General features: G+C 33.3%; 1 protein-coding gene across 5 annotated transcripts; it reads right to left on the bottom strand.

Annotated features, from left to right (window-relative positions):
* Window positions 1-5,529: 5,529 nt before the first annotated feature.
* Window positions 5,530-12,993, bottom strand: LOC107918825 (centromere-associated protein E). Of its 5 annotated transcripts, XM_016848408.2 has the most exons (18): window positions 12,667-12,992; window positions 12,289-12,567; window positions 11,984-12,076; window positions 10,859-10,911; window positions 10,605-10,701; window positions 10,352-10,425; window positions 9,874-9,991; window positions 9,664-9,774; window positions 8,851-8,927; window positions 8,386-8,452; window positions 8,208-8,273; window positions 8,000-8,107; window positions 7,765-7,895; window positions 7,247-7,313; window positions 7,047-7,111; window positions 6,706-6,793; window positions 6,122-6,192; window positions 5,530-6,032 (listed from the first exon to the last, which is right to left on the bottom strand). In XM_016848408.2, the coding sequence occupies exons 1-18, from the start codon at window positions 12,814-12,816 to the stop codon at window positions 5,726-5,728; spliced, it is 2,022 nt and encodes a 673-aa protein (XP_016703897.2). In that variant the 5' UTR covers window positions 12,817-12,992; the 3' UTR covers window positions 5,530-5,725. The 5 variants fall into 5 exon arrangements, with proteins under 5 accessions (XP_016703897.2, XP_040964498.1, XP_016703898.2 ...); XM_041108564.1 differs by lacking the exon at window positions 6,122-6,192 and having other exon boundaries at window positions 12,667-12,993; XM_016848409.2 differs by lacking the exon at window positions 12,667-12,992 and having other exon boundaries at window positions 10,859-10,934; window positions 12,285-12,419.
* Window positions 12,994-22,965: the final 9,972 nt, after the last annotated feature.

Raw genomic sequence — 22,965 nt, 5'->3', positions numbered from 1 at the left:
GAAATGGTTCTACGAAATGGTTATATGACATGGATATATGAAATGAACATTTAAAATGGATACTTGAAATAAAAATGTGAAATGTTAAATGGATATGTGAAGGTTGAGTTGTGTACCAAATGTGTTTACTTGTATATGTTTTATGACATGATAAAGTTACATGTTTCATATATGAAATCACTAACCTTGTGAAACTTGTGATGTGTATAGGCAATTAATGAACTCATGACCTTGATTCTGAAATTAATTGTGAAATGTCTAAGTTACATCATTTACTTTAAGTTAAAGTTTAAGTTTAATACGAACTTACTAAGCAATTATTTGTTTACATCTATTATGTTTGATTTCTTTGTAGATTATCGGAAGTTTTGGTTGGTTGCAAGTCAAGTCAGAGCTCACACTATCTGTTCAACGACTCAACAAAATTTTTAATCGTTTTGGTTTAGGTTATAAGTGGAACGTAGTAGGTGGTTTAAATTTCATATGTATTTGTTCAAGTTGTGATATGATTTTTAGCTATGTAAATATGGTTGGTACTTTTTGGTATATATATATGAACAACTTTGATCATGTTTTGTAGGTTAGTTTTGGATGTGATAAGATAAAATGACTTAAAGGATAGGTATAAGTCTTCTAAAATTATGATTGATGAATGTGAAAGCGGTTAAGGTATGGAAATGGTGACATGGACGGTATAATGTAGTACGTTTGATGATGTTATGTTTTGAGACAATGTGCTTGGTAAATGTTTTAGTGAATTTGGTTCATTTTGCATAAGCTTACTTGGTAATATTAGTTTATTGTATACCAATTGTGTATGGATATTGAATGGTGTTTGAATGGCATTGTATGTTAGCTTGAAATTGTTGAATTGAGTTTCCTTTTATGGCATATTGGTTAGGCACTTAGGATGCTTGAATATATGTTGATTTTTTGGCATGTTTTAATTTGTTTTCGAGCAGGTTTGAACATTAGCATCTTGTTGTTTATGGCTTAAGAGAATCTAGTTTGGTTAACTTGTTGGAAAAGTGAACTTTAGGTGCACACAGGCTGATACATGGCCTGACGCACGACCATGTGCCATACATGGTTATATGGCACAGCTATGTGGTTTGTGAGTTTTATGTTTCAAATTGGCACATGCGGTAACAAGTTGTTACACGGTCTAGAGGCACGGTCGTGTGTCTTCTCTAAATGACTTGAGTCCTTGCACACAGTTGGTCGGCATGGCCATGTATTATGGCTTCACATGGCCATGTGAACCTTGTTTAGCATTTTTACCCTATTTTTCTTAAATGTTTTAATTAAGTCCCTATTTTATTTTAAATTTTTTATAGCTTAAATATCTTTATTTTAACATCAAAAAATTATGAAATGACATGATTTTGATTGAGGTTAATTTAATTAATCAATATATGAAATGTTTGATCTATTATAGCTTGTTTTGTTCTATTTTGTTCTATAGCATCCCGTAACCCTAATCTGGTGATGGAGATGGGTGAAGGGTGTTACAATTTACCCACCTAACCATGTCAAACTATTCCATCCAAGTCCAACACATACATACCTATACATTTTGTGCATAAAAAACCTATATGATCTCGGTATGAACCAAAACAAAACATACATTACTTATATTTCAAGCATGACACTTAATCATACCACTTCCAACCATTTATCAACTTAGCTACCCTAATCACCTCATTTTGCAACCTTTAATATTCCAAATCATACAATACTACAATCATCATTTTTACTAGCATTAGACAACACTAGTATCATGCATCAACCAAGTCATAAGGAAATCTCATTACACAAGATCAACCATGTTCATAATTGCCATATAACTAACCATCCAAAATGACCATTTGCACACTAACCTTTATATACATGTCACAATATTTGGACTCAAAATGAATATAGCTCTACTGTCTTTTTATAGTGTGTGTTTCACGCTGATCCAACTCGATAAGTTCCGCAAGGTTATGATCTACAAGTAAAGAAACAACTAGAGTAAGCATACAAATCCTTAGTAAGTTCAAATGGAAATATTATGCTTACCTTGATAAATTAAAAGTATGATAACTACCAATCATTTTGGTATACAATTTGGCTATCCTTGGCACATAATGTCATACCTAGTCACATGCCAATATTAACATCCAAATAGGTTAAACACACTTACATATCATGAATAACATCACCTAATTACTTACCACAAATCAACTTGCAAGCATTTACCATTCTATATTTAATACATTTTCAAGCTTTCCCCTTTTTAATTAAAATATATATCGTTTGATGGAACTCTAGTGAAATGAAACCAGATACATGAGTGAACTAAGTTGCTCGTCCAAGCTGAAGTTACATCAAGTTAGCTGTCTGGGCTAAACCTATGTCATATATTACTCGAGAATTCTCGACAAGGTTGGATCTTATTATATTATCTGAGAATCTACAATAGAGGATAAATCTCATTATATTACCCCGAGAATCTGCAACAAAGGCTAAATCTCATTATATTTCCCGAGAATCTGCAATAAATGCTAGATCTCGTTATAATCTATAATAATCCATGTACAAGAGCGCATATAACCCTATTGGCATGTCAATCATATCCTAAGCTTTTACTAAGTTCCCATGGCATTCAATTACACATATTTCATTATCATTCCTATAATTTTTCATACATTTATACCTTGTAGTTTCTCAATTGTTTGAATTCAGTCCGTTCTACCCATATGTGTTAAACTACTAGTATACATTTATATATCAAATTAAATACAACTACACATACAAAAACAAATGAGTTAGTAAGTTCTATATGAACTTACCTATTCAAAACACCAAAACTAGTGGATTGTTCAGGGACTAATCCACAATTTTAGCCTTTCCCTTATTAGCTCCATTTTGAGCTAAATCTTGATCTATACCACTATTTTATTAACCAATCAATAGCAAATATTTTCATACTATGCAATGATATGCATGATCCTTTATAATTTTATTTTTCAATTCTCCTCATATTTTATATTTTATTCAATTTAGTCATTGAGCTCGGGATAAGCATAACTTCTTATTCCTAGCTTTAGTTTAAAATTTGATTTCATATATTCTCATTAGGGACCTTATACTTTCTATTTCTAACATAATTTTACAACAAGTTTTACATTTATTCAATTTGGTCCTAATGTAACAAAGTTAACTAATAAGCTAGATTAACTTTACAATCTAATCATTTTCATAATCTAAGCTTAAAATATATCAAATTTTAGTCTAATTCTTCAAATAATCAACAATGACAACTTTCTAAAACTTTAACAGTTTATTAAATTGGTACATGGGCTAGCTAAAATCAAACTCTCATGACCATAAATTTATAAAAATTACAAGAAAATGACTTGAATTTCATACCTAAATCATTGGCCGAAAGTTTTCAAAGCTTGGGGAGTTTTTCTTTCGCTTTAACAGTGGTAGACAGTGGGATAGATGAGAAAGATGGTAAATTTCCACTATCTTTATCTTTTATACTTTAATTAACCTAAATTAATTAAATTAAACATAATTTAATTAACATAATTAGTCCTTTAATCATAATTAGTTGAATACTCCATCATAACGCACTATCTTCTATTGGTAAATGATTTATTTACCATTGTGGACCTTTGGTTAATTGTTATTTCAATTCCAGGCCTTTTGTCAATTAAAGCTCTATAGCGATTGGACTTTACAATTTAGTCCTTAAACCCTAATTAACTATTTAATTGACAAAATTATTCGACCAATCTTCAATATTTTTATACTTATAATCTGGTTTATGGAAACAGGGTTTTGAAATCTTATTTTTCGATACCACTAAAAATTGAATCGTTGCACCTTTTCCTTTCCTCGCCTTTTAGATCCTCTTGAAGTAGAAGCCAAACATAGTTGAAAATGCTGAAGTTTATGTGGTTGTGTTGCTTGAGTTAAAGTACTCCTTAGTGTCAAAGAAGGGGAAGCATGGTGCAGTTGACATTAAATTGGATGCTCCTATTGATGATATTAATAATGATGATGAGCTTGCATCAATTGTTGCTCCACTTGCAATTAGCTCAACCTCTTCCTAAGTTTCAAATGTTGCATAAAACATGGATGATAGAACATTTGGAAGAAGAAATAGCCTATTTGGACAAATGTATCCAATATCATGAGCAAGAATTGAAGCTTCATTAACAATTAAGAACTCAAGCTCATTAGTAGAAGTTGGATATGTTTGCTCAAGAGCTTTAAAGCCTTTGAATTCTTAAGCCAAAAAAAAAAGGTGGAGAGTAAGTTCAGGGGTGGATAGTTTGTTGGTTGGTTTTGTTGATGTTTATTTTATTGTTATTGAAGTTTTTTTGGGGGGGGGGTTATATGGATTTTGATATATTATACTTTTTAGGTATGTAATTGTTGTGATATCTTATTACTTGTCATATCCTTATCTTTATTATGTGTTAATGCCATGATTCTTGATTGTTAATACCTCTCTTATCTTGCATTAATAGTTAGTTAAATTCATAGTTAAGTGGATGGATTAAAGTGGAGTGTCAACTTAATTTTCCTTGCTTGATGTGTTGTTTTGTTTTTGTTCAAAAATGCCAAAGGGGAAGATTGCTAATATCAGTTACAACTACCAAGTGCAACTTAAGGAACATTTCGTAAAGTATTATAATTTTATTTATTTGGTTGGCATGTTTTGATCAAAATTCTTTGGACTTTTAATTGATTATCTATGGGGACTTTCAATATGATCAAAGTTCACATAAATAAGAGGTTTGATTTTTATTGTGTTTTATGACGAGAAGATCTTTGTTGTTGTACTCTTTATTGAAGATTTATTTAGGGGATATTTTGTGAAATTTGATATTCACATTTATTGTAATTTAACAAGTCACTTTATGCTTATTTATAGGTGGCTTGTTTAGGTTATTAGAGAATAGTGAGAGAACAATTTATTTGTTCATTTAAGAACTATATTCTTTTAGTGCGTTTTTGTAAGTAAATTGAATTGTTAATCTATTTACAACTAAGCTTTTAGGGGAAAAGACTTAGAGAGAGAATGATTTAGATAGAACTATAATAGCAAGGTTTCATCTTGGTGAGTGAATTAAACTTAAATCACACTTTGTACTTGTTAATTTGATAATGAATTACTCTCTAGGCAAACCCCTACAAACATAAGAAGATTTCAAATTGTTTAAACAATTTTTGGTGCCATCTTTGTTATAACTAGTATTAATATCATTCAATTACAACTGAACAAATATCTAACAGGCACAATCAATGAATTTACACTTTCTACTTGTTAATTTGATAGTAAATTACTCTATAGGCAACATAAGAAGATTTTGAACAGCGTAAGAATATCTGATTGCCAATCAATGATTTTACACAGTCTACTTGTGAATTGTTACCAAATAAACATAAAAATAAATATTACAAAGGGAAATTACTAGAATCATAGAGCTTGACGAACAGCTTGATTTAAAGAAAAATACATAAGTTACATTTGTTAAAAGCGATTTCTATACATTTAAGTATATATAAAAAAATCGAAGAATATACACCACAACATTTGATATACAAATACAAGGAACTATGAGTTTCTCTAGCTTAAGTAACGAGTTATCTTACACAGATTTTTCTAACCTTTTTTTTTTTCAAAAAAGAGACCGAAAACCAGAAAAAATAGGCAAAAAATTGGTTAGTTGGTGGGTTTTAGGTCCTTTTCGAAAGCATCATATTCCCACTCTACGATTTCATCTGTTTCATAATCTAAACTCTCTTCATCTTCGTCTTGTTCCAACTCGAATTTCAGTTTCTTTTGATCCTTTTTATTTAAGGAAGACTTTAATCGCGACCAGGGACTTTTCTGCGACTTTGGGGTGGACGGTGAGTGTGAGTTTAGGATTGGGTTCTCAAGTTCTAAAGTTGGCCTCTCCATGGATTCAAATTCTTCCCTTATACTTTCAAGATCATCAAATAGCTCTTTCAACTTTTCATCTTTTTTCCTGTATCATACTCATTTCCCGTTAAGCAATGAAATGTAATATATAGTTCAACACATTCAAAGGGAGGAAATTAAAATAGATTTATTTACCTGTAAGTTCCTTCATTTGGAGAATAGATCTGTGTTTTCATTGAACCCACTACACTAAAGGTACTTACAAACTGAAATAAAAATGAAAACCAAAATTATGTGCACCATACATTCCCGAAGTTATGTTTCATATTCTAATTCGGTGTTAGTTTGAATCTGAATTAGAACACATAATTAAATTTTAAACATATAATTGAAGTGTACTTATTGCATCTATAGTTTAGATTTGAGGGGAAATAGCTCTCTTTTTAATGACGCTGTCTTCTACTTTTTTTTAACATTTGGCTCAAACTGTTCATCTGATAGGTGCATAAGTGTTCATAATTTAATCTTTGTATTTTAAATATTCTACCCTTTATATTTAGACTAGCATTTAGCGTTCAAACAGATGAGTAAATTGATAAAAAAAAAACTTGATTAATATGATATTAATATTTTAAAAACTTGATTAAAGTTTATGACCAATTTAAAAGAATACCCGATCAAATTAGCCTTAATTTCTTAACTAGATAAAACTGATATTTTGCATACTGCAAATAAAAAAATATAAATAATATATATTTCAGGATGAGAATGATACATACTTTGGATTCAAGGTTAAGATATTCTTCTTCAAGATTTCTTCTTTGGTTAGGAGCTTTTTGAGATTCATCCTTTGCTGTTTCTCCTGACCTGATTTTTTTAAAAGAATAAATCGTGAAACGCATGAATTGTTTATTTTTTTTATAAATCTTTATAATTTTTTTTACAGTTGAATAAGTTTTTATCCTTTAAAGTGGAAGGTTGGTTTATGTTAAGGATTTATTAGAATACAAGTTCAAAAATTAAGAGCTTATTCATGTGCACAAAAAGTAGGAAAGTTTATTTAAATAAAGTGAGAAAGTTCAAGGACTAAGTTATGAATTTCACCAACAAAGCATTATACCTTTCGCTTGAGCTCAAGCTCTCCACCAGTTGCCAAATTCTTGATAGGGAGGGCCTGAGTTGTTCCTTAATATAGGATAGAAACAGAATAAAAATGAGGAAAATATGTAGCAACAGATTCCATGGAAATGAATGACAATTACTGTTTATCGCTAAGTTTTGAGCAACTTTCATGGATAAGATTGTAAGCAGAGCAAATACCTTGTAAGCAGATAGAAGGTGAGTGACCAAATTCACAAAATATTCCCCATATCTCTCTAGTTCACCACTAGCAAATTAAAATGGGAAAAAAATCAAAACTCTAAGTAATCATTTAAAACTTTAGATTAGACATGGTAAAGATTAGGGATGAATAAATTTCTATTCCATTAAAAAATATTAAAATTTCAAATTTAAATTAAATAGTTTGAATTATTCAAAAATTTTAGTTAATTTATATAAATAGTTAAAGAGTTAAATAGGTTAGTTCGAATTTGAATGGTCCAATTTGAGATGTTCAAATACTTTATGTTTAGAATAATTAATTATAATTTAGCCTTACCTCTTGACCACAAATTTTTATCAAGGTTATCGATGATTTGAGTAGGCTAATTTTTTGCAATGGTTGAAGGATTTATAGATGCAGGTTTTGAACGGTTGAATTAACCATCTAAAAATTATAGTTTTCTGTTCTATAGCCTAAACTTGTTATTGTAAGTGTTATAAAATTTGTTACATACTTGACCTGCTTCTCCTTTTGCTCATGGAAGGTGGTTTGCAGAAACCAAGCATCTTCTAGAAAATGAATCCAGGCATTAACCACGTCTGCTTCTACTCGGCATGAAGCAATAGACCTCGAAATTTCCTCTTCCTACGAACACAAGAAACACAAGGCAAATCTATGAATATCGGTAGGGAGACAGATAGATAGTTCTACTTGTAAAACCATATTTACTACTTAAATAGCAAATATACCTTTGATGTCAGTTGTAGAAGAATCTGGTTACTGGCGTCATCAAAATGCTCTCGCTCTTCCCTTGCATTCCGAAGGCGTACACGAGCAGCGATAAGTGATGCATTCACCTGATCCAAATTCATAGCCATTTCGTAATCCCATTACCAAGTGTTCCACTTTTCATTTTTTTTTTCTTTATAAATTACATTTTCAAGTATTGAAGAAAACCTTTTTAAGTTCAGCTTCAAGTTCATCTTTTTGCTTCTCAAGCTCTTGAATCGCAGCTTCCAGTTCCTGGGAAATTTCATACCAATTATCTTTCATATTTCTTGTAGATAAAAAAGAATGAAATTTCATATTTGATACTGCAATTAGAAAGTAAAGAGTTTCCCTTAAGGGTTAATACCTTCTCTTGTTGGCTCACTTCGTTAGCTTTAGCAATACGAAAGCTGACCGCTTCTTCTTTCTGAACCCTGATTCAAACATAGAGGGAACGCTAAAATGAACAACACAAATTTCTATGCAACCAAACACTCACAAGCCTTTCCACATAATGTATGAATGCCTTCGCCTTATTTCACACATATAAGAATGTTACATTTGCTGTTGAATGATAACAAGAATCTAACTAGCAATTATCCTTTTTCTTCAACTATAGATATTCAACATTCGTATCTGACACATTTTTGGATAAGTGAGAATATGATCTTCCAACAACCCTATAAATATATGGAATTTAGAACTAAACATACCTATGTTAGACACATATCACCATTGAACACTTATACTTAAGTTCAAGTAAGATAGGTTAATTTCAGTCCAATTAAAAATATTCCAAGCAGGAAATGGTAAGTTATGATCCACTTAAAACCTTTGCTCCAAAATGCGCTTTTCAGCCTTTGATGTTGAGTTACTGAGAGATTCTGATAGAACTTTTAATTTATCAACCTGCCACAAAAATGAACCATATATGATAAAAACATAATTAATACGTACAGTAAGCAAAACGCCATCACATCATACTGGTGTTCCTATCTTCTCTTTCAACGGCTAATCTATAATTTACCTTTCAATGGACTTAACTGGTTTTCCAAACAGATCTTTCCAAGATGTGATTGAAAAGACATTTCCACAAGAGTCACTGGTTAATAAAAATTTTGTTTATGTCACGTCTCAGTGATCGGCAAGATACTATCGCTTTCTTGAACCGCATCATGCTCATAAGCCAGTTTTGTAGGTAAAATGATATCATGGTTGCAAAAAAGACTCCCGTATGGGGAGATCCTCTGCTCGAACTTAGGAAGTTGCACCTTCAGATGATAAAGCCTTGAGGGTTGATTGGCACTCAAAAAGGATAATATCATCTAAAGGGCACGACCCTAACGCAATGCGACCTAAGAAAATGGTAGTACTTTGCTGGTCAGTAAGTTGTGACATAATTGAAAAGGATTCTCATAGGGAGACCTTGGGTTCGAACTTGAGGAGGTGTACCTTTGGGTGACAAAGCTTTGAAGGATTTGGGGTGCCCAGAGAGGACAAATACAGGCTTACGAGCACAATGCCAGCACAACGTGGCTCAGAGAAGTCGTAGTATCTTACCCATCGATGAATTGCGTCACTTTAACACTTTACAGTTCATTAAATGCTATATAATATAATATAATATAAAGTGAGAGAAATGTACCTTTTCAGCATGTAGTTGTGGAGTATCCCCATTGCTTAAAGTTTTTTTCTTTAGTAACAGTGCCTCCAATCTAGAATATAACCTGACCAGGCCAAGAGCTTCTTTAAGAGCCTACAATGAAAGACCAAAACCTTCAGTTTTACTGAATCATAAGATATTGAGTACTATTTGACTTATGAGATCTACAATGAACAATTTATAAGCTTTCACCTCTGTCATTGCAGTAGTTTGTTTTTGAAAAAAATCTTCATGGACTTGAGTTGAAGAGTTTTGGAGTGCCTTCATTTCTCCAAGTTTTTCCTTTAGACTGCAGGCTTCAGCATCTATTCTGATAGCAGACACAAACAAATGGAGGGAAAAGATTACATAAGGTTTTTATATCATTATACCATGTTTAGAATTGTTTACTGCTTTCAACATGTGAAGAAATGATAGTAGATCCATATTACACAATAAAAAATTATGTTAATAGAAAGATCAATGTTCACACCTGGGTTTTCATAAGCTTTATAACAAGAAACCAAGAATCATAACCCCTTAAGGTTCAAGATACTTAGATATGTATACTTGTATCAAATACATATAACATGGCTCTAATTGACAGGTCTATGTAATCAGAGAAACGTTTGAATTAAACATTATAAACATACCAATACATACATATATATTTTATTTACTCATTAATCACCTTGCAAGACCAACATTTATTTTGAGCCCTTTAATTGCAGCTTGAGCATATTGGAGCAGTTCTTCTCGTTTTACCTGCAAGAAGAAACAGAGAAAGAATAACGGCGAGATTATATTTATGTTAGGTTAAGGAAAAATGAAACGAATCTATTTATATATGTATGTATGTATGTATGTATGTACGTATGTATGTATGTATGTATGTATGTATGTATGTTAGATTAACTTTAATAACATAAATGCGAGGTACTTACCAATACTTCCTCCACATAGTTTGAGAAAGCCACTGCTAAGTTCATTATGTTGCTCATTACTGTCTCATGAACTTCCTTCCCTCCTGCAATACAGATCCTGTATATGACGAAACCAATGAATCTTACTTGGAATTAAAAGACAAAAAAAAAAAATGATTCTTCTAAACAGTTTCTCTTATTGATCCGAAAATACCTTTTAAGCGATTAACTTAGGCAAACAGTCAAAAGCAACAAGAAAGAGTTGGAAAATTCACCTAAGTATTTCCATAAATAGTGAAACCTCTTCCTCGTTTGGTACTTCAAGAATCTGAGTCATACAAAAGAGTTACCCTGCGGTTAAATTCAATCGATCAGCAAATACAAAGCCCAAATATGCGAAAGCATACAAAGTTACATCAAAGTGCAGAAAAAATAAATTCCAAATCATAATGCCACAGCCGTCTAATAAGAGTGCAAAAACCACCAAGCACTTGTTTTTCTGGTTGGTTCAGAAATGATAATCATATACCCCAACTCCTATATGAATACCAGTACGATATATATATAGGGTTAATTCCACCAAACATCCCCAAATCATTATTTAAAATTTAAATTAGTCCATAAACTTTAAAATATTTTAATTGAGCCTTCAAAGTATCAATATTAACTATCATTAACTTGGGCGTTAAATATAATCTCAAATATTATGGGAACCAAATTGCAAACATGTGTATCTACTGTATAAATAACTTGAATATAAAATATTAAAAAAATAGTCCTAAATTTTATTGACACCATTATTTTACATATAAAATATAAGCTATTTATGTAGTAGGTACATACGTATTTACAATTAGATTCACCATTTTAAAAAATGCTCCACATTATATGCGAATTGGCATTTAACCCCTAAAATGATGGCTATGCAAATGGAAATACCTTATTAATTCAATATTGATACTTTTGGAATCTAATAAGAATGGTTTGAAATTCAATGACCAATTTAGAATTTAGATACGTATATATTATACAGACCAGCTAAAGATGGCCCAATGTTATCCATATGATGATCATTCCTTTGAGCAAAAATCAGTTATAAATGGCTTATGTGAGAACCAAATATTGCTCGTTCATGTGCATGACAAACCGATGAAGCAACTTAATAAATTCCTTTATAAAAGCCTCCATCCCAATGACCATATTTATTTCTCGCAATATACTTTGTAAACAATACTAAGCACACTGTTATAAAGTTTTTTTATGATAATCCAAGTACAAATTTGTGACTATGATGAATAAACCATACTTGTCCCATTAATTCTCTTCCGTCAACGTAAACTAAAGTCATTTCCAAGGCAAACAACAAAAGGAAACTTAGCATGAAATCATGAAGGACTTACCATTGACAACGTCATCCCTTCAAGAGCTTGACTGTAGAGAAAAACTTCCCGAAAATTCATTGGTTCCCCCACTTCTGGGTCATAGTAATATACCTGTAATCAATCATCCAAAACTAAGTCAAGCCGTCTTGGTTGGCATTATAGAAGGATCAAAGGATAAAATCATATCAAATCAAATTAAAGTATAGGGATCAAAGTCTGAACTTGAGCATTGTAGAGGGATCAAAGGCATAAATTACCACAAAACAAGATTTTAAAAAGAAGTAAAAAAAGAAAAAAAAGAGAGAAACAAAAGGATTACCGACCAAAGATGGCTTTTGGGGAGAATCCTTGATGTCTTCGAAAGAAAACTGATCAACGTTGTTTTTGTCATTATCATTAGTAGTGTCGCTGTTGTTAATAGTTATACTAATGTTTTTATTATCATCGTTATTGTTATTTTGATCATTGAGTAATCTGTCGATTTCTTTAAGGGCGACGAGCCATCGTCTTAATAGCTGAATCCTTTCAACTCCTTTACATGATACCGATACTTCTTCCAGCCTCTTTACTGTTATTCGAAGGTTCTGCATATTCCTAGCAGCCTGGTTTACGTCAAATAAACTCCACCAATTTAGAATTTACACCATAGTTTGGTGGAATTAACCCAAATATGAAAAAAAGAAAAAGAAAAATGAACTTACAATGCGGTTATGGATCATCCTGGCACCACCGAACACGGCGGATCCGGCATGTTGGACGACGGAATCGGCGACACTCCATACGGTGCGTCTGAGGTTATTGTTTCCGCCTACTTCCACGGCTCTACTAACAGCCGTTCTTATCCATGACATTTTTCTTCCAATCTCAAACAACGTATAGATTCCAAGAAAAATAAATGAAGAAAAGATGACGAAGCATAAAAAAACTTGATTAAAATAATTAAAAAAAGAATGGGGATTTGATTTTCGTCGCGAAATTTTTTGTCTTTTGCATGTTTGGGAAAGCGACGAAACGAAGGGAAAAACAAAGTCAAAAAAGTAATAGAAAAAATAGTGAATGGATAAACACAAATTTGGGCGTTGACGTGGGAACGTAAATATTATTTTATTTTCCCACATTGTACGAGTCCCATGCCTCGTGTTTCGCTTTCCTACTCTATTTTTTAACAACCATTTTTTTATAAATTTCAGGAAATAAAAAAATGTTTTTTTTGTTAATTGATTCATATCCATTAACTAATAAATAATTAGTAACCTATATTTCATTTTTTTTCTTTTTTGATTTATAAGAGAGGATAAAGTCTAAGGTAACACAATTAACATCACTTGAACTCAAACTACACTTAAGATTATGAATACTCCAACTATAGGTCAAAAGTTTATTTAATCTTAATTTTATTTCAGAAAATAACTATGTTAAAAGTAATGAATATGTCTAAATATGGAAAAAGCTTGCCTCTGCTTTTGCACCCATTAAAATTAGTAGTATTTACGTATTTTAGAATAAATTAACTTTTTCACGAGTTAATTGTATGTTAATTAAAATATGTTAGATTTTAAGTTTTATTGTATAAAATAATTATAGTTTAATTTGTAATAATTGGGCAGCTCTGACGACATTTTCTCTGGCAATGACAAACGAAAGTATTATTGTATAAAAATAATTAAACTTTTAAGCAGTTAAATAATTTAATAATTGTAAAATTAATGAAATAGTGATATACTTTGAAAAAGAAAAGTTTTGGTTTGCAGAAAAGAGTACATGAAAAGATATAAAGTACTGTAAGTAAATTTTAGAACAATAGCATAGGTAGATATACTAATGATAAGTGAGAGTGGTACAATTGTGTTTCTTCTCCACCATTTGGGAATGATATATGTGTTTTAATTTAATTAATTTAATTTGGTAGTTTTAGTTTAAATTGTATTAGTTATTATTCATTTGTGTTTGTAAATATTTGATTTTATTTTGTGTTTATTTAAATAATTTATGTTATAATAATTTAATACTTATAATTACTTAAAATATATTTATTAAAATTAAAATTATATTTTACTTGTTAACATTTTTTTTTAAATTGCTTTTCAAAAAAACTATGTAATCTACGGTCTAATATAGTAACTTACATTCGAGAATGAAAAAAAGTATATATTAACTTTAGTATCTGGCCAAAATAATTTCAACTAAATATGAGAAAATATAAGTATGTATATTTTTAAAGTATTATTAATAATTAGTATGATCAACAAATAATTAAAATAATTTTTTAAATGCAAATTTGATTAACAATATAAGTACCTTTGGAGTGTATTGGTCCCTGCAATCACAATACAATATAGCTCTAGAGGAAAAACAAGTTAAGAAGAGTGATTCATCCCATTTTACAGCAGAATATCGATAAATTTCAAACACCAAAAATCTAGTATTCACATAGAGAAAGAGATGAGAACAGAATTTTCAAGTTTACAATAGAATAGCATAACTAATTCATCATTCTCTTGTCTTTTTTATACCCTCAAACCGTTATTCTTCTACTAACATGGCTCCTATAACAAAATAGGTGAATTTCTGAGGTGTCTTGCAGTTGCAAATGGGTCTCATGTTTGCTGCTGGCCAATTTCCCTGATTCTCTTGTACGTTGACCTTGGCACCTTGTGGCCCATTCACAATAGTAACCCCTGGTTCGGAATGAACCTTGTCCTCAAGGTTCCAGTTGGGAAAATTGCGAAGCATGTGATCCTTGTCTTCCCAAGTAGCTGCCTCAGGAGGGAAACCATCTCATTGTATTAGGTATTGGACTATAGAGTGTCTAGAGTGGTTGACTATCCGTGTAGCGAGGGTAGCTGCTGGTTGGAGAATCAATGCAACTGTGGAATCGACGAGATAGAATGGAGTAAATTAATGTTAAGGAGTGCCAATGCATTTGCGAAGGAGGGAAACATGGAAGACCTAATGGACTTTAGTCGTGGCTGGTAAGTCCAGTTTATAAGCCATTATGCTGATACATTGGAGAACTTGAAATGGACCAAAGAAGCATCGTCCCAGCTTATGGTGTAGTTGTAACCGGACTAAGTTCTGACGGAAGAGTTGAAAATGGACATAGACCTTATCTCCCTCTACAAGTACAAGATCTCGGCAATGCTTATCGACTTTAGCCTTTATCTTAGCCTAAGCTCGTGATAAATTTTGCTTAAGAAGATTGTGTGTGGCATCTTGATCGCGCATATACTCATCGACTAAAAAGGAACTAGCAGTTCCTTGAATATAATAGGTAATGGTAGGTAGTGGTTGTCTATAAAGGACCTCAAAGGGAGTCATACGCGCAGTCGTCTGATAAGTTGTGTTGTACCAATATTCAGCCCAAGGTAGAATAGTGACCCAGGTGTGAGGAGCATCAGCGGTAAAACACCAGAGGTACATTTCTAAGCATTTGTTAAGGGCCTCTATTTGACCATCGGTTTGGGGATGGTAAGGGGTGCTAATAGTAAGTTTAGTGCCTGTAGTCGATGGGAATCCTACCAGAAGTTACATATAAAATGAAGATCTCTGTCGAAACACCATAGAGACGAATGATGTCTAATACAAATGCTACGACAACAGTTTCGCTAGAGAAATTACAAGGAAGGGATATGAAATGGTCGTACTTGGAGAGTTGGTAACAACCACCATGATGACTGATTTACCCTTCGGCGATGAAAGTCTAGTGGTGAAATCTATTGAAATACCCTCAAAGACCAACTCCGAAATTGGTAATGGTTGTAATAGGTCGGCTAGATGGAGGAAAGAATCCTTCATTTGTTGGCAGATCTGGCACTCAAAAATACCCTCAAAGACCAACTCCGAAATTGGTAATGGTTGTAATAGGTCGACTAGATGGAGGAAAGAATCCTTCATTTGTTGGCAGATCTGACACTCAAAAATGAAGTGATGAATGTTTTTATGCATACTGTGCCAATAAAAGTTGGAAGAGAGTCGGTGGAAGGTCCTTGTAATGCCGACATTGTCGTCGAGTGGTGAGTAATGAAATTCCACTAGTAATTGGTGTCGTAGTGGCAAATCAAATGGGACTAGCAAACGAACACAGTAGAGAAGAAAATCATCTTTGTACTCATAGTTAGAGAGGGATTGTGGGTTAGATTGGAGGCGGTGACATGGATGAGACTAATTGGCCATCCTGATGTTTTCCACTACAGAAAAAATAGGACAGGAGATCGCGAAGAGTGATGCTGAGGGAACAATTGATAGGGCATCAGCAGTGAGGTTGGTTTTGCCTGAGTGATACCAGATTTCAAAGTCATATCTTACAAGTTTACCAAGCCACCTTTGTTGCTCCGGTGTCTGAATCACCTGATCGGTGAGACATTTCAACGATTGTTGGTCGATAACAATGGAGAAATGATGACCTAATAAATATTGACGCCATTTTGTGATGGCCTGTGTAATCGCGAACATCTCTCATTGATAAGTAGAAGCAACTTGCATTCGAAAGTTGAGATTTTGAATAAAGTAAGCGATCGGATGATGGTTCTGAGATAAGATGACATCGATACCCACTCCGGATGCATCAGTCTTAAGAACAAAAGGTTTGGGAAATCCGGCAATTGCAAGACTAGCACGAACGCAAGCAATTTCTGCAGTTGAGTAAAAGCAGTCACTGCCTGAGAGTTCCAATGAAAATTATCTTTCTTGAGCAAGTCAGAGAGAGGTCCGACAATGGTAGCATAATGACGAATGAAACGATGGTCATATCCGGCAAGACCCAAGAAGCTACGAACCTCCTTAACGGTGGTTGGTTGTGGCCACTTGGAGATGACGTAATTTTTGTCAAGGTTGATAACTACTCCTTAGGCAGAGATGATGTGCCATAAGTGACCCATGGATTATTACCCAAATAAACATTTGGCCTTCTTAGCCACGAGTTAATGGGCCTGAAGGCATTGAAGGACCAGTTCAATATGGGTTAAATGAGCAACCCAAGTAGAACTATAGACTAGTATATCATCAAAGATAACAAAAACAAAAACATGAAGAAAAAATTGGAAAACATCGTTCATCAATCCCTGGAATGTGGACAGTGCGTTGGTGAAGCCGAACGACATAACCAGAAATTTGTAGTGCCATCGTAAGTCTGAAAAGTTACTTTGTGTTCATCACTTATCTTGATTCAGATCTAATGATAACTTGCGAACAAATTTATTTTGGAGAAATAGCGATCCCTATGAAGTTCATCAAACAACTCATATATCGATGGAATGGGAAATCGATCTTTAACAGTGATGGCATTGAAGGCACGATAGTCAATGCAAAAATGCCAGATACCATCTTTTTTTGTGCACCAACAAGACGGGAAAAGAAAATGGAATTGTAACATATCTTGTACTAACTTTTCCATTTCTCGCTTCTGAAAATGAGGATATCATTAAGGGCAGACTTGGGCGGCGCATATGTGCAGAAGCAGTTGAATAGTGTGATCATGAGAGCGAACAGGTGGAAGACCCAGAAGTTTTGCGAATACATCAGTGAAGGTGGCCAAGAAGGCCTCAAGATCATTTGAATATAGAGGGGGTGAAACGGTTTCAGGGGAAAGCAATTCAAGTAGAAATTACTCAGTAATGGCTTGTGTATAATCCATGTGTTGAAAACAGTTGTAATAAACCTAATGGACTGTCGAGGACTTGTCACCTTGCCAACAAATCATTTTTTTGTTGTAGGTGAACTAAAATTAAGCAGTGGTGTAGTTGGTGATGACTGGACTGAGGGTTGCTAGCCATTCAATGCCAAAGACCATATCTCAGCCCTTGAGGGCCAAAACATAGAAATTGGTGTGAATCTTTTGGCCTTGGATCACTAGTTGGATCTACCGGCAAATGCCCCTATATTGTAATTGATCACCATTATCGACGAGGACATAAAATTGAGTGGTCACTTCAATTGGAAAGTACAAGAAAGTAGCCACCCAAGTCTAGATGAAATTGTAGGTGTTACCCCTATCCAAAAGCATCTATACCGACTTACCATTGACGTGGCCGATAAAATAAAGAGTAATGATGGAACAGCCGCCAACAAGGCTGTGTGAACCTCTTGAAGTTGCTGAAGATCAACGAGGGAAACATCTGAGGCTTCGATCTGTTGTTGTTCATCAGAGGCAGAAGATTAGACACTACGTTCATCATCGAAGAGAAGAAGTTGCAGTTTGGACTTGTATTTATGGTCCCAAGTATACTTTTCGTCACAGTGGTTGCAAATACCCTAAGATTAATGGTTAGTGGCCTCGGCCGGAGAAAGATGACGGAAGGGAACCTTGGCACCGTTGGAGAGAGTGGCGATATTAGTCAGTGTGAAAGTAGGGGGAACAAAAGTAGTAGACGATGGAACCGTTTAGGGAGTAGCCAAAATAGGCCTGTCATGGCCCAATGTGGATTCGATAAAGCCTTTTTCCAAGGCAAAACGTTGGTCATGCAACTGGGCAAGCCCAATGGCATCTTCAAGCTTAGTTGGTTTGTGGATGAGCACGACAGTTTTAAGATTCGGTCGAAGCCTCGAAATAAAACAATGCACCAGAAATAGAGTCAGAAAAAACATGGTTCGATTCGTGATGGCCTCAAAACGAGCACGATAGTCACTCATGGTGGTGGTTTGTTGCAATTTGGCGAGTTGGCCCTCTGGAGATTCCAAATCACGAGCTAGAATCTTTTAATGATGGCTTAAGTGAAATGAGACCAGCCAACTAACTGTTTGTTATGGTACATCTAGTTGTACCATTCAGCAGCTTCATCATCAAGATAAAAAGAAGCATTAGTCAGTCGGTCGTCTTTATGGATGTTGTAAAAGAGAATAATGATCGGCCTGTAAGACCTATCTATCTTCTTATTTATAAAAACCTAAAAATATTTCTTTTATGTTTTATCATAATATAATTTGTTTAAAATACTAATTAGATTTATTTGCGTTTAAGCTAGAATTAATCTAGTAATTCACCTCCTTTTGGTACAATCCTCGGAGTACTCACTCACTCCGTTGTAACTATATTACAATCTGACTCATATACTTGTGGACACCGCATCTATATTTCATATCTTTTAGTTGCAATATTCATTCTCTGGATGTTAGAACGTCTGGAGGCGGTCAGAACGCTACAAGTCGATGCCTGGGAATTGCCCACACCATGGACTGTATGCCTAACTCTAGATCTAAATATTTTATAACGGTATTGATGGTAACATCAGATCCTGCTTAGAAGGAGCGGTCGGAGGATCTTTCATGTTCCAAAATTACAAACGAGCCAATAAAATCATTGATGATATGGCTATGAATTTGTATATGTGGCCTAATGAAATATTCATGTACAAATCAAAGTCTTCAACAGTAAAAGCTGTAAATGAAGATAACGACAAAGATCGATACCAAAGAATCCTAGAAAAGCTAAACCATTTAGAGATGGCTGTCAAGTCGATGGGAGTGGAGCCATATTCTGAAGGCCAATTAGAGGAGGTAAATTACATAGGCAATAAGGGTTGAGATCCCTGTTCAAATACATACAATCCTGGTTGGAGGGATCATCCGAACCTCAAATGGGGAGGCAACCAATGAGGTGCAAACCTGAAAAGACCCTCATTACCAACCTCCACCATTACAACAAAGAACCGTAGGGAATGTCCATGCTACATGTGGTCAAAGATTCGATCGACTAGTGAGGATATGCAAACAATGAAGACGAACATTTGACAAGTCCAAGCCACATATGGACGACTCGAATCCCAAATAGATAGTTCTACGACCAAATGATCCAATTAATGAATATGTTCCAAAAACAAAATGGTTGGAGCATCCCCAATAATACGAAGAACAATCCTCAGAGAAATGGGAAGGAGCACATAAAAGTGATCACCCTGCGATCAATGAAGACACTTGAAAAGCCAAAAGAGCCCATCCATGAAGAGGAGAATGTTCCTGAAGAGGTCGACAAACCCATGGAGGAGGAAGCTGAGCACAATGGGATGATTGAGGATACATCCAAACTAGTTCTGAATCAGTTATCGAATATCCAAGAACGACGAAAGTACCATTCTCAATGAGATTAGAGTATAAGAAAAAGATTGACGAGGTAGATTTTATAAATTTTCTTAATTTATTTATATCCCTAAATATTAATTTGTCACTCTTAGAACTAATCAATAAATTCTCAAAATATGCCAAGTACTTAAAGGAAATTATGACACTGCATAAAAAATTGAAAAATTTTGAGGAAATTGACATTGACGCCTCGTGTAACACCCTATACCCAGCCCAATCGCCGAGTTCAGATAGTAGGATGTTACACCACCGTCTTGCATCATGTTCATCTCAAATCGTCACGTTATTACGCATCCATTTTTTATTAACATAGCATTCACATGAATTGTAAGTCATACATTTACTTTTTATCGATAAAACATGTCAAACATTCATTAAATAAACATAAAAATAAGTATTAAACTTGTATTAGGACCACTTAGAAAAATTTCTGAAAACTGTTACATATGTATCAATAACTGAAAAGGTGGTATCGATAATTCTCTCAAGTGGTATCGATATCGCTTGGAAAATCAATACGAAACTAGCTTATTGTTTCTCGTCTTAAAGACCAACAATCAGAAAATATCAGTACTACAGAACATGTATCAATAATTTCACCCCGAGTATTGATACTCGTGATAAAATATCGATACCAACTAGCAAAATTGACATCCTGCACTTTGAAAATTTTAGAGGTATCGTTTTTAAAACCCAAATATTGATACCTCTGCTCTAGACCTTAAAAACACAACATATATCAGCATATAAATCATACCAAAATAGTTCTAAATGACATGCATCAGTTACCTCATAAAATAAACACCAAAATGTTCCATATAGCAGTCCCAAACATCATATTTTAAGTCCACAAATAATTAAGCTTGATAGGCATGTAATTGACTAAAAACCATAGCAAAACCGTTATAAACTCTACCACATTGCCTTTTATTCCCAAAAATAAAAATAATAAAAGAACACCTACTAATAGCAACTAAAGCTCTGGCTTGGATTACCCCTCGAAACCACACTGCTCACACCGACAATACTTATATGTAATGGTTAAAAAGGAGTGAGTGAGCTTAACAAGCTTAGTGAATGCTCAGAACAACCACTACGCAAACAAGTCATTATGCATCAACAAAGCAAACATGCAACATAATCATAACATATGCTATTCCTATGTCCTATTTTACACATTTAATCATCTTTTATGAATATTTACACATTAATCACATGAATATTTAATCATATATTTCAACATATATTAATCACATTTAGTCACTTTCAGTCAAGTTTTATGATAGTTTGGCTCTTAAGGATATGAAACATAATGTGGACTCTATCACCACACATCGGATACACGGATCTCCAACACACCAAAATGACTTAAAGAGTCGAACATGTCCCGTAAGTGAAGCATATAGCTGACACTCTCCAACACACCAAACACACATATCCCAGTGAATGAAGCTTAGCTTACATTCCCTAATCTTTATGAAAACTGTCCCTAGGCCTCAACACTCGATATATCAAAACAAAAAGGTGAGTATTTACAATCTTATGGCATGCAAACTATATACAACGGTCTTATAATATCACAAGGAAAAATTATCTATATTATTATCACATATTTACTTACTGATTTTTTGCACATATTCACTACATATTCACATTAGTAGCACAATATAATTATTATCACATGGCATGAATAACATACCCACATATTTACTGTCACATGTTATAAACAACACACCCTCATATTCACTTTCACATCAGTCATCATAAGCTTGTAGAATATGGCGTAGAATCTCATATATGTTCATAATTTGACAATTTGACAATTTCATAAGCATACATATATCACATTTTATCACAGGTGTAAGGACACTTACTCTCGAAATTTAGAGTAGGGGTTTAGGCTACCTCTAAATTTCCAATTACATAATGAATCATCTACGAGCAACCATTCTAAAACACTCAATAGAAATATACTTTCACCAAAAAATCGAAAGCTTAGATAAGATTTTATTTTCCTTAGTTTCTACTCGTTGAAGGTATTGACTCTGAAAATTCAACAAGACAACCCGCACAAACATACAATCAATAATTAGCCATCAACTCACCTTAAATAATAATAAAAAATTGCCTAAACTACATTAACTATTAACTAAAACCTTAGACATAGAAAACTTTAAATTCGAATATCTCAGCCTACGCATTAAACGAATTTCATTCATCTACATATTCATCTATGACTAATTCTCAACCTTTAAACTACACAAAACTACTTGTTTTAAGGTATCAACATTTTTCGACAAGTTTTGGCCATTATGATGAAAAGTCATTAAAACTTAAGAAATTCTTAATGAAACATCAATGTAACTTTAGAAACCTTCTAATCATGTTAAAACAAGTTGAAAAACACTTTGAAACCATATTTTAATCCACAATCCTGAAACTCTTCATTAGCAACCAAATTTTTTGGTTTTATTTAAAACTTGCGTTTTAATGGCTAATAATTCAGTTTAAAGAACTAAATAACATTTAGAACTATTAGAAAGAGAAATTGTTACATTCAATACAAGAAAATCAAGCTTTGATGCAAATCGGGGAAAAGCCACTCTTGAAGAAGATGAAATTAATGATGTTTTCTTGAAGATTTATGAAAGTTTAAGGCTTTGGGGATGATGGAAATCAAAGTAATGTAGTTTGGAAATCAAAATCAATTGGGAGAGAAAAGGACGAAAACACTATAGAGAAGGAGGAAACTAACATAAAAATGAGTTGAGAATTGGGGTTTTTAGGTTGAATTTAAAATTCTGGGTATATTGCTTCATAAAAACTTCAAATTTGACTCTTTTACAAATCAGTCCTATTTTTAAAATTAAATGTATTCAAAATTTATTTTTAGAAATTGACTTAATTTCCTAATATCCATTGTCAAG

The sequence above is a fragment of the Gossypium hirsutum genome, chromosome D13, assembly GCF_007990345.1.
Source record: "Gossypium hirsutum isolate 1008001.06 chromosome D13, Gossypium_hirsutum_v2.1, whole genome shotgun sequence".
Lineage (NCBI taxonomy): Eukaryota > Viridiplantae > Streptophyta > Magnoliopsida > Malvales > Malvaceae > Gossypium > Gossypium hirsutum.
This window is presented reverse-complemented; position numbering and strand designations above follow the sequence as displayed.